At 53.3% G+C, this 12,878-nt stretch overlaps 1 protein-coding gene across 8 annotated transcripts in view; it reads right to left on the bottom strand.

The window, feature by feature from the left end:
- Positions 1-2,274: 2,274 nt before the first annotated feature.
- The window catches only part of Auts2 (activator of transcription and developmental regulator AUTS2), a 1,155,764-nt gene continuing 1,145,160 nt past the window's right edge, over positions 2,275-12,878 (bottom strand). For all 8 annotated transcript variants that reach the window (XM_058583037.1, XM_058583034.1, XM_046456012.2 and 5 more), the window contains 5 exons: positions 12,156-12,297; positions 10,247-10,324; positions 9,488-9,571; positions 8,218-8,440; positions 2,275-5,995 (listed from right to left, as the gene is read on the bottom strand). In XM_058583037.1, coding sequence (XP_058439020.1) covers positions 4,756-5,995; positions 8,218-8,440; positions 9,488-9,571; positions 10,247-10,324; positions 12,156-12,297 — 1,767 coding nt within the window. In that variant the 3' untranslated portion in view covers positions 2,275-4,755. The remainder of the gene's footprint in view (positions 5,996-8,217; positions 8,441-9,487; positions 9,572-10,246; positions 10,325-12,155; positions 12,298-12,878) is intronic.

The raw sequence follows: 12,878 nt of genomic DNA, 5'->3' as shown, positions 1-12,878 counted from the left end.
TGTGGGGACCTGGGGGAGATGAGGTCAGAGCAGGCAGCAGCGTGAAGGGTAGGGTAGGGGGACAGGTCAAGTCTGTGGGGCTAACTGGAGAGAACAGGAGGTCTAGTCCAGAGGCAGGCCTGAAGGCCAGGTCTTCAGCCTGTCCTGCCTCTAAAACCTGGGGAGGACTTCCTCCATGAGGCATTTCCCAAATTAGGGACTGAGACTCACAAGTCAAGTACCGTGTGGTGACAGCAATTTTAAAAACCGAATTGAAAGAGAATAGAAGAGTTCATCACACCCAACACAGCCGTGGTCTCCTCGACTGGTTCTGGGCCTGTGTGCGTCCCTGTGCTGGGTCATGGTCTACGTGGGTCACAGCCTGAAGGCTCGGCTCACAGACCCAGAGGGGTGGCCTCTTCCTGCCGCAGCAGCTATCACAGCCTCTACCCTGGTGAGATGCTGACCCCAATATGGGGGGCACGAGGCCTCCAAATCCCCAGAGCAGCAAGGGCTGGGCAAGAGGTGGAGGAGAGCCAGCCGAGCCCTAGAGGGGCTCCACAGAGGGCTCTGCCCCAGGGCATTTGAGAAGAGGGGAGAACTCCTGCAGTCATGGGTGATGGGAGCTGTCAGGGAGCACGGAAGGCCACAGAGAGCTCGGACACCGACTCAGGGGTCGGCTTCATCTTGGGTACATCAGGGTGCCATAAATGTTTGAGTGGGACAGCAGCTGGAGGGAGACCTTGGGTGTGACAACACTGGGTGGCTCACCCAGCACCTCCATCCCCAACCAGGTAAGAGACACCTGAGAGTTAGAGACCCTGGAATCACCAGCTTGGCCTGTCAGTCTGGCCACAACCCCAGCTCCTCTTTAAGTACAGTCTTCAAGATGCTGTCACTGGGAATTTCGGTGGGGAATTATTTTCCCTCTCATGGGGACCATTGTTTCCCACAGAGCAACCCAATATCATGTCCATGTTGAGGCCTTGTTACGCTCTGATCGTCTCAGTTCACACATTAAGAAGCAGGTATAGCTCTGTCTGCTTGGGGACACTGAGGGCCCCAGACTGCTGGATCAATGGCTCCTTGCATGAGCTCTTTATCAGAAGCTTCCAGCATTTCGGAGTCCAGACACTGAAAACATGGCGGCCAAGCAGAGAGCAGTCTTGCACTGTGGCCCCACCTTTGAATATGTAAGTTTCCTATTCTATCTAAAGGAAACTTTAGAAATTTAAGAGATCTTAAGAAATTTAAGCAATTTTCATTTAAGAAAATTTCACATTTAAGAAAATTTCAGAAATACACAGGAACAGAAATGGCGGCAGAATTTAGAAGACAGCATATTGCAAAAGCCCATGTCACTTTTGCCCACCTCCTTCCTAAGCTGAAGCCTAATTCTCTTTTCATCCCGGGCACCGACTCACAGGAGGCCTTGAACATTCCACAATGTTCATGGCTAATTGTACTGCGGAACTGCCTGCTCCCTCTTTTCATGCTACGTACGTACAGAACACCAACAATTGCATCTTATTTCCTCTCATCCACCTTGATTGAGGCAGAAAAAGGATAAACAGCAAGTGCTGTTGCAAATATCCATCCAAAGTGGTAATTATTGCATCATTATATTCGCTATTTTACTTGTCATGTACCATTAGAAGGTAACAAGATCATTGTCAGTCAAAGATTGTGGAGATAATTAGAGCATCTATAGGTTAGCGGGGAATCAGATTGTGCTGGTACCCATCAACGCCAAGGCGCCGAACGTAATTAGAGAGAAAATATGCAAAGGTTGCGATGAGCGAAGCCCTGGGGATTAAATACCGTGACTGATTTGAGAGTGACTCTTCCACATCCTGGCACTGCAGATGGAGGCCTCAAGCTAGGTGTGTGACAGAAGACAGGCAGTTCTGCTGGGAGCAGTGCATCTAGACGCCACTGGCTGCCCATGAGGCCCTGAGCAGGGCACAATTTGGAGAACACGCTCTACCGCGTTTTCCAATCTGCTGGGTTTTCCTCCCGTTTCTCCAGCCTGGGGGCCGGCCGTTAAGGCGTGGGACAGTGGGAAGTGGGCTTCTGCTCACCTCTGGCTGCTAACACCTCGGGGCCCACCAGGAGTCTTGTTAAGGGTCCCAGGATGTCCCCTAGCACCCCGTCACCACGGATTCAGAGTCCCCAAGTCCATCCACCCCCATGTCCAATGCCCGCCCAGCAGCCACCTGGCCCCACCACTAACCATGACTGCCGTTGGGCTTCTTTCCCAGTAAGACACAAACACCAATCCAAAGACCAATGTCATCAGGTTGATACGAGAAAATTTAACAACTTTTTACATCGTGAAAAAACAAAACAGGTTTAGAGGACAGAGGAGTCTGCAGACCAAGGAGGGGTACACCATGACGTCAACGAGACACAGGGGAAATGCCGGGGAGCAGCACACGACGAGTCCAGGTGAGGTCAGAGGAACGAGCAGAGGGCACTGTCCTCACGGCCCCCCAGGCTCCTCGCCGATGGCCACAAGCACAGGCTTCTGCTCTGAGTGTGGAAGTAGGGTCGGGACACACAGCACTGGCTACCTGGGCCACACACGTCCTCGCCAACATCCAGAAGTCCCTTCCTGTGAGTTTTACAGCATTTTTGTTTAAAACACACAAATGAAAAAAAAAATCCATAACCCATGTGAGGGGGGAGGGCGCAGATGGCTACAGACACTAACTGGTGGGAGGCTAACTGAGCCGGGGAGGGCGCCAGCCACCGCAGGAGAACCTCCTGGTCTCGCGCGGGCCGGGTTTGGGCTCCGGTTCGAGGTGCTTCTGTCCGAGAGCCTGGTCTTGCGCAAGTGTGGCTTCTTCCCTAAGAACCGATGGCCACTGCACACAAACAAGCAGCTGGAAGCTTGGTTCACATTTTTTAATAACATGGCACAGTTTACATTACACAAGAGGCTCCGCCGATGAGAACATGCTGAAGATTCAGTTGCTTCACTTTGCTTTTCACACAGGGTCTAGAAAGGACTTTGTTACATACAGGATAAACAGCAAAAGGTCTGTATAGAACAATCTCTTTACAATACTGAAAGCTACCACTACAGTTCCAGTGTACATATTCCTTGGATTTTTAAAGTTGTTGTCTTTTAAAAAAAAAAGAAAAGAAACAAAACCGAAAAAAAAAAAAAACCCAAAAAACAAAAAAAAAAACCCCAAAAAACAAAACAAAACACTGCACAACATCTGGTGTTCACAAAATCTGAAGCTCACAACTAAACCTTCAGTTTACTACTAAAATAGATCTCTCTGCTTATTAGAAACAATGGTCTGTAGTTAACTTTTTTTTTTTTTTGCAAAAACAGGATAACAACGTCAGATAGCACTTTAATATACTAGAAGACCAAATGGAACTAATTTTATTTCATACATGTATTTTACAGTCCAGTAGACAAGATATATTGTATTTCTCTGCTAGTAAAGTCATATTCTCTCCAAATATGTAGACAAGAAGTTTAATGTATTATAAAAGTATCATGAAGAGACATTAAAATTGATGCAAACTCAAAAACACACGCGCACACACACGACTTCTCCTCTGCCACCTGTCACCTCTGTGAATCTCGATGGCTCTGCGAGGTCGACCTGTCCCGGCTACGCCCAGACCTTATTACTGACTAGAGTACAGTGCGTCGCGCTGGGAACCCGCCTCACACTCAGCCGTTTCTGAATACAGTGAAAACATATCCATCATCTCAGAAAACGCGAAGCTTTCTTTCAGGATCTGTTTGGGTGTAATTAAATCGCACTGCAAAATGAGGAAGTGTGTATACCTATGAAATAGGACACACTTAAAAAAAGGCATGGTTCCCACCAGAGGCGTGTGAGGTCGCGTGACTGGCGGTGACCGATTCTGGCGGCCTGCTCTGTCTGCCAGACACTGCTGCCGGCCCCTGATTTTGGCATCTGACCAATCCCACCCTCCCTGGCACTGGTTTGCCCTTCCTGGGGCGCACCTGCCCCTGAAGCCCACAAGCAGCAACTTCAGATGCAAAGTTCCAGCCTGGGGTCCCCTCTGCAAAATAGGATGTTTCTCCATTTGATAAAAAAAAAAAAACAAGCAAGGAAAACAGAGTCATATCACGTAAGCGCTTGTTCAGGGAAAATATGACCTTAAGTATGTTGTAAATGGATTTGAAAAGGCTCCTTTGAGTTAGGCGGGCTTTTGTGAGAAGCCCTAACGTTCATTGCATAGTTGAAGGGTTTAGCTGTCTCTAACAATACGGGGAACACAGCCTTAGCAGGCCGTGCTCACTGACATTAGGTTTGCAAATAGCACATTTCAAGAAGTAGTAATGTATTATGTTACTTAATCTTTATCTATTTACATTTGTACAAAGTAAAGCTTTCGTCTCACCCTTTGCATATATGAACCACCAGCTCATGAAGCAATCTCTTTACAGGACTATGTACACGGCCTTCCCTTCCCATCTGAAAGAGCTCTGCGTGATGGATGGTGTGGGCTCCCCCGTCCTCCTCAAATTGGTGTGTGTTGTCATCTTTACTGTTTTGGCTGAAATCAAGAAGTTTCATACAAGGAACAAAGAGTAGGAGACATGAAAACATATGACTTAGCTAAAGGATCTGAAAAATTCCAACATAGAATATACAAAAACATTTCTAAATCTGCACGGAGTCTGTACATGTTTTACAAGGGGAGCGGTGGGGCTGGCCACCGCGTCTGCGCGGGGTGCAGGAGTCCTCCCTGCTCTCGGGGCTCCCTCCGCTCGTCCCCTTACCGCGCCTCGATGTCCTTCAGAGTGTGGGAGGGCGGCCGCTCCCTGATCTCCGTGGACAGAGGTGTAGTCCTGCGCGGGGACACCGGGCGGCCCCCTATGGTAGAGATGAGCGGGGGCGGCGCACTCAGCGCCGCTGTGGGGGGCGTCTTGTTGAGCAGTCCATTCTGGTGGCCCGCCGTGGGGCTGATGCGCGGGTAGTGCATGCTGGGGAGGCCCGGCGTGAGGAGGCTGGGGTGCGGCAGGTGGCCGTCCAGGGAGGCAGGGTGCACAGCATGCAGCCGCGGGTGCTCGTAGTCCTCGCGCAGCACGTGCAGGCGCTCACGCTCGTCCAGGTGGCTGGCCCGCTCGTGCTCCCGCCGTGGGTCCACAGCCAGCGGCGGGTGGTGGTGATGGTGGTGGCTGTAGTCGTGCGGCTCGCGGTCCCGGAAGGATCTGTCCGCCTCGTACAGCCGAGGGGCCGACAGTCGGTGCAGTGGGTCGCCGCGCAGCAGGAAGTCCCTGGCCAGCGGGTCCCTGCGGTGCACGTCAAGCTCGCGGTAAGGGTCCCTCAGCGGGTCCCGCATGGGGTCCCAGTGGAAGGACGGGTAGGGGAAGCGCTCCCCGCCCGGGAGTGGGCTGAGGCCCATGAAGGGGGTCATCATGCGGGTCCGGTCCAGGCTGCCGATGCCGCCCATGGGGTGCAGGCCCGCCACGCCCACCGCCATGGGCACCGAGGCCAGCGGGCCTGCGTGGGTACCCGAGGCTGCGCCCGGCGGCTCCGCAGCGCGCGGTTGCTGCGCGGGCTCCGCATGCAGTTCGTGCTCCTCCCTGCGCTCCTCCTTGACCTTGACCTCGGCACTCTTCCGTGGGTTCTCATAGGCAGGTTCGCCCTTGCGCGGCTCGGCCTCGCGGCCCGAGGTGCTGCCCGGCCGGGCACTGTCTAGCGCGGGGTTCCGCACGTAGGGCGACGGCGCGCGCGCCAGCTGCTTGGCCTCCTCGCCCGCGGCACGGGCCTCGTGGCCGTGCCCGTCCTTCTCCGGCGCCGGGCCCTCCTTGGCCTTGTGCTCTTCTGCCGCCAGGTCTTTCCGCGACTCCGGGTGGTCTCTCTCCCTCTCTTTGGGTTTGTCCTTCTCGCGAGCCTCTGTGTTCAAATGACCCCTGATCTGCTCGGTGGCGCTGCGGCTGTGTCCCAGGGCGTTGGCCGGGAGGATAGGTGCTGGTGAGGGGTGGCTGGAGTGTCTCTTCTCCACACTTTCTCTGCGCAAGGAAGGGGAGACAAGCACGCAGGTGAAACGGCCTGTGGCTGGCGAGGGGCTGCGATGAAATGGCGGTGTGAAGAGGACAGGCTGGGGTGTGGCCCCCAGTCGCCGGGGCAGTGGACTGCCCCGAGTGGGGCAAAGCCGGCCACCTGACCTACCTGCCTGGATTTAAAAGAAGCTTAACAGGGACAAAGTACTGGGGATGAGGGTGAGTGGAGAGTGGAGGGGCTCATCCTAGCTGTGTAAGAGCCACGCGCCTCAATCAAAGCCAAGACTGGGAGGAAGCACTGTCCCAGAGCCAGAGGGGGCCCGCAGGTCTCTAAGCCAGAGCTGCGGCCACAGAGCCTGCTGCCCAACTTCTCAGGGTCCTTTCATGTTAAAGGTACATTCTAAAAGCCCAGAGCAAAGTGACTCCCAACTGGCCGCAGTGCCAGTGGAGAGTGGATGTAAACATTAAAGGAGTCTCTGCCTCCTGACCCTCAGAACAAAGGCCAGTTTCAGCCAAAAGGCTGGGGACAGAACCAGCACCAGGGGGCCAAACAAGGAGTGGGAAAGGAATCCAGGGACCCAGGAATCTGGGGCCATACCCAACACTGGGCATTAGGTCAGTAAGAGCCAAAGTCCCAGGGGAACTTGGAGGCCAGCAGTAGAATAGCAGGCTGGGGACACAGGACATCTTGAGGGATATTGAGGATAACTTTAGAGGTCCTTCAGTAATGAGAATGTGAAAGGAGAACACCAGAGACCTAGTGTGGACGGGAACTTCTGAGGAGTAGGCAGAAAACACAGAGCAGAGTGGCAAGAAGGTCAAGCCTAGCTGAGATGGGGAATCACTCAAGGCTCAGGATGCCCAGACAGACCTGGCCAAAGTGAGGAGAGGAGAGACACAAGCTGTCTCCAGGGCTAGAAAGAGAGGCAGAAGACCAGGCGGCCACGTGGGTGAGAAATGGACGTGCCCCTGCACCTTTGGGTTCCTAAGCTTATGTGGAAAGGCCGAGAAGAGAGACCTCAAGGGGAAGACAGAAGAGGAGCAGATTTTATTAAGCTTCCTGACTTCCATCAAGAGGCCATGTGAATCCGTCAAGAGCGCCCTGAAAGGTGTGTCCTACTCAGTGACAGGTGAGCTGGACAGCCCGGGGTCTAGAGCTGGTCTGCTGTGGCCACACCCCACTTTAGCCATGTATAGCTCGAGCTGAATGCTGTCCACGTTGGCCATGGGTTCGGAGATTGTTATCATACTGCTCGGGAGGAGGAGAATTTGTTTCTTTTGTACAAAAGAAATCAACCACTCTACAGTGACAGTCTATGACGAGTATCCTGTGATCTGCCACACAGCCTGCAAAGGCAAACTCAGTCACCAGTACACATCGCACACAAGACACACAGTAAAGAGAAAGTCAAGATCAGGATCAAATTTCAATCCTAAGTGCCAAAAGGACATTGTTAGACATTTCTGTCAAGCATATCTTGTGCATCCCTTATCAGTGCATTTAAAATGAAGGCAGCCTGAAGAGGGAGAGAAAGGTGGGGACGAGGTTAAGAAGGCTACTGACATTCTTCAGAGACAACACAAGACTTTCCTCTTCAAGAGAGCTTCCTTTTTAGGCACAAGTTCCCAAGTGCAGAGACATCAGTGATTATTTAAAGCTGCTTGTCCACCGGGAAAACCAAACCAATACCAAAGCTTCTTTTTTGGACGCATCTCTACATTTGGGTTAGTAAAATTTTATTAGTCATCTGTGAGCCCCAGACTTTGAGTTTGAACAAAACTTGAGAAAAATATGATGAGGAAATGCAAAGATGATTTTCTAAAAGCAAACAAAAAGAGAGAGGAAGAGAGAAGCCTATGGATGGGTCATGGGCTGCGCGAACTTGAAAGCAAACATGGCGTTGATTCATGCTGTGTATGTCTGGCCCGGAGCGCCGGCTCGCTGTGTCACAGAGTCGGGCTTGTATGGGGATTGCTAACTCTCAGGGGCTCGGGAGCTCTCTGGGTACCGCTGCCACAGGGCGGGCGCCCTGCTTGGGCTGTGGTAGTGCTGTCATGGTCACTGTGCCACAGGGCACTGGGACTGAGGGCTGCTGGCACTAGCTGGCTGGGAGGGACCTGGGGCTACGGGGTGGCTGGAGCTCGAGGCTGGGACAGGAGGGTGGGTGGCCGGTTCCACTGGCACAGAGCGGGCTCCCCCATTGGGACTCCAGAGCGGTTTCTTTGCATACCTTTCTTTGTCATCTTTACTAACAGATGAGTCCCGTTTATCTACATCTCTATCTCTGTCATGAGCTGCAGCGGACGCGCTGCGCTCCAGCTCCCCTGGCTTCAACCAGGGCGGAGGGGTCGGGAACGACGGAGGCGTCCGGTGCAGCCGGTTCCAGGGCTCGTGAGGGTGGCTAAAGCTCTGCACACTGGGGCCATCCTTGTGGCCGAACACTGAGTTGGGTGCTGAAATGGCGAAGTGGGGAACAAAAAGTTTGGAGAGAGATTATACGACCTGCTGTGACGGGGTACTTACCAAAGCCTTCAACAGCACCCAGAGTTAAAATGAATACATGTTATTGGGAGCTGGAAGGAAAGGAGATCGACAGTCATTAGAGGAGCTCTGTCCTGCCCCTGGAGAGGCAGTGCACAGCTGTCTAAAAGTCCAACCCAAAAGCAAAAGTGGGGGTGGGCAGGGGGGGATTAAAAATGAAAGGGACCAAACAGGTGTCAGGATCACCTGATCACACGTATCTGGCGCATGCAGAGGCTCTGAGCATGCAGAAGGGCGGCTGTAACGGTACATGTCATCAACTGGGAATCCTGTCTCCTCTCCCTGCCAGACCCTGCCTCCCGTCTTCCCAACACGGGCAAACTACAGTGAGCCCCGGAGACCACTCAGGACCTCAACCTGAACACACGCAGAAGCCCTCCAGGCTGTCCCTTAAAGAGCCCTCACTCACTGTGACGGTGACCTAGAGCTACACTTTAGGTCTCCTCTGCTCCCCAAATAGGAACAGATATGTCTGCAAGACCACCAGCTGCACATCCAGAGACTGCGGGGCTTCCAGGACACGCAGGGCTGGCAGCCCCTCCTACTAGAGATTATTCAGTAGCAGAGAGCTGCAGGGCTCTCCAGGTCACAAGGCCGTGCCACAGGTCTTGATGGCTCTGGGCCTGGTTCTGCAGTTCTTCACTGCACTGTTTCAACCCCATGGGAGCCACAGGTGCTTTTCCTTCTAGTAGAGGCTATGGCCAGCCCTTGGGTGGAAGAGATGGGAGTCAACTGTTTGCAGCCATCAGCTACATCACTTTCCCTGGCCCTAGGGATGGACGGGACAGTGGCCTCCTTAAACCAGTGGCTTTGCACACGTCCACCAACTCCACTGTGTAAGCCTGCCATTGGAATTATATGACTCCGAGTTCATTCCCAAGAGTATACGTTTCCTTCATCTCGGAAGGTCTGGTGTCAGAGGAGAGTCCAGGCAGGTATGGAAAGCTAGAGGTACTCACTAACTGACGGGTTTCCAAGTCCCCCGAAGGCATTGCCACCAACCGCTGCTAGGCCTGTGAAGGTGGACGGCCGATTGAAAGGCTCTGCAAACAAAGGCAGGAGGAAGGAGGGGCTCAGATTCCCCAGTGGGACGGGAGCAGCGGGGTGAGGGTGGGTGGGCGAAGCAAAGCCAATCCCCATCCCACCCACACCTGGCTTGCCTTCCTAGTGGGGTTGGTAAGTACCCATGAGGACTGCGTCCCTGCCCTGCCTAGGGACACAGGAGCCCCATGCTCCAAGGTGCCTTCCCGCACCTCTCCCAGGAGGGTGCTCTGCAGCCTCTCGCTGGACAGAAATAAGACCACCCCTTACGTTCCCAGGGGTGAAGTCCTATTATACCCTGCGTCTGCTTGGCCACATGCAGAAAATATCAGTAAATAAAGGCCACAAAACCAGGGGCCTCTGTAACATCGGCCTGTCTTTCTTCCACCTGCCGAAGGTGCCTTGGCTGTGGAAGGCGTCGATGTTTCCTCCCAGGGAGGGACAGAATGCCCTGGACTCCAAGTCCCTGAGGCACCCAGGACAAGCTGTCCCCCACCATTAACTCAGGGCAGAGCAGGACTAGCACAGACATACTGGCGAGGGAGGTGGTTTAGGCGGCAGTGAGTCCTGAGGTGGTACCACATGCTAACTGGGCCCCAGTGGCGAGTGACTTATGGAGGACGGTTCCCCATGTGCTGGTAGGCGCAGCAGGAGCCACCTTGCCCCCGTGAACTCACCCAGGTGAGCAGCAGGGTTGAGGAAGTTGCTGTGATGAGGAGGTGGCCCAAAAGGGGTCCCGGTGGGGTGTGCAGCACCTGGTGAGTCAAACACCACCAAGGTCAGGGCTTACAGAAAGCAGCTTCGAGGAGCAGCCTGCTTCAGCAGGCCTGGGGACCCCAGGAAGTCTGCTGGGGTGAGGCCCATGCCTGCGTGGCCCCTCTCCTCTTTCCCAGGTGGGCAGAGCCTCGCCTTGGGTGCCAGGAAGAGCCAGCTTCCTTGTGGATTCAGTAGCAAAACCCGTGCCTGCAGGGCATCCTGGTCCATGCTGAGGCTGCCTTCCTCACAGGTTCCCCCTATCTACATTTGCTTATCAACTCTTTATCACACCTGATATGTATGCTTGTAAGTCACCTCAAATCCTTCTCCTGAGGAGGCTGGGAAAGGAAGGAAAGAAGGAAAGGGAGGACCAGATGTGCATGAGTTAGGGAAGGATAATGCTTCCATAGCTCAGGCCATGGGGCGGGGCCACTCACTGCTCAGAGTCAGGGGGTGTGGCCTGGAGGGGCGTGGCACCGAGGGAGCTCCACCCTGCTGTGTATATCAGGCATTAGTCTCTGACAGTGAGATAAAAATGCTGAATTTAACTAACATTAACTAGTAATAAATACCAGGTTAAAGTTTTATCATATAACCATTTTGGGGCAAAATTCAAGCGTAATCAGTACCTATATTTACCCATCTACCACCAAGGTTCCATAATGCCTGGCATTTTGTCTAAGTTCCTATAAATGAGTGCAAATTCCCTCAAGAAAAGACAGTGCAGGAGGGCTGTCCCTGGGCTGCCAGGACCACCAGCACGGGAGAAGTGTGGGTCAGGCACTGCCTCTCAGCATCTGAAGGGACCTGGGCTGTGGTCCACCTGGTGGCTTGTTTTCCACCTGGGAGTGCAGAGAGGATCCCCCAGCTCCACAGCATGCGCATGCTCTGGGACGTTCCGAGGGCCCACAGCTTGCCAACTCAATGGACTTTTGGCCACACGCTGTCTGCAGTGCAAGCTCCTGAGAGCTTCAGTGGAGACCATGCTTCACTCCACCCAGGCCCCAGGGATGCCTACAGTTCCAGAATTATCAAAGCAAAAGATGCAATTCATCTACTTTGGCTCAAATGAAAGCCAGGGAGAAATCTATTTCTCTCCAAAAACTGCTCTTAGTGTGGCCATGTCTCGGAGCCAGATTCCATGGCAACAGAGCCTTCAAATGTGACAGAAACAACAGGAAAGCCCGAGACCTCAGCAGATTCCTCTGACCCTCAAGAGTGGTCCCCTTGCTCTGGCAACAAGGCCTAGGATGAGGATTCTCGCAACTCTCTCTGCCTCCGTGGGAGACCATGTGCCCCCAACATGAGCCATGGGCGGCAGCAGGCCAGCCAGTGAAGCAGGGAGCCCATCAACACTCAAGTCCACAGTGGGCATGAAGCCACTTGTCACCAGAGTCAGCCTAGTGCTGCCGTTTTTAAGTATTTACGGAAGCCAGGTGGCCCACCTTCTCTATCACAGCCCAACCACTGACAAACAGCTCAGTTGGGTTTCTTTACCATTAGACCCTGAAACACAGCCAAGTGTAGTGTCACAGTGCAAAGCCACCCCTTGCCCGTGCATGTCCCCACAGTTCCTGGCACCCCCTTTACTTCTGACTGGCCCTTGGATCTTCCCTCTTTCTCAGTGGCATCTGACAATCTGACGTGCTGTGGGTTGCACTGGTTTGGTACACACAGCTCCAGAGTCCCTGCAGGGGAGGACGGTCTCTTTCCCTTCCAGGTGTACCAGGATGCCGTTTAGGTGGTGAGTGAGTGAGAGCACAGGGCCCAGACCTATCTGTTTGGCTACCTGAGGACCACATTTCTCACTCCATTGCCCCCTGAACTCACCAGAGGCAGAGAACAAAGTTGAAGGTCGAGCCAGGTCATGGGGGTGGTGGATGGCTCCAAAGAGACTGGGGCCTGGTGGGCGGCTTAGGAACTCAGGCTTCAGTCCGAAGTCCAGCTTGTGTGGGTCTGACTGCATCTGCTTCTGCAGTGGCAAGGGGACAACAGAAGATGACATTCCAAGTGAGCAGCAGGAGAGATTCACTCAGAGCCTGAGACCATGGGAGTGGGCTCTTGGAACGGTCCACATTCTGGGCACTGGCCCTGGTGAAGGTCAAGTTTAGGAAGCCGGGAGAACCAGGTGATCCTCATGGGCAGAAGCGGGTCCACCTAGGAGGGGTCAGCAGGGACTGCTGCAGGGGAGTGCCTAGTTCTCCAGAAGAAGAAGCACCGAGGGCAGGCCTGGAGCCTGGCTGGAGGCTGGCCTGTGGCTATTTGATCAGGGAGGGCAGCCACATCCTGTTCACTCAGCTGGTACCGCTGAGTGGTTTACTATATTGCTGTAAAGGTCCATTTTAGAAAGTTTTAAAATAATAGCATTTTAAAGCTCATTTTATTAGGAATTCTGTGTGAATAATCTGCTGTGTAAATTAATTGTTTAATGCCTCTTAGCCATACTCTAATAGATTACAGTACATTAGTAACTGAACATTATGAAGAAATATTTGCATGCCTACAAGCTAATTTTCTAATGATCACTGTTACATAAAAAAAAAAAAAACAAGA

This window comes from Marmota monax, unplaced genomic scaffold (assembly GCF_021218885.2).
Source record: "Marmota monax isolate L192 unplaced genomic scaffold, Marmota_monax_Labrador192_F-V1.1 WCK01_AAM20220418_F8-fsc00235, whole genome shotgun sequence".
NCBI lineage: Eukaryota > Metazoa > Chordata > Mammalia > Rodentia > Sciuridae > Marmota > Marmota monax.
This window is presented reverse-complemented; position numbering and strand designations above follow the sequence as displayed.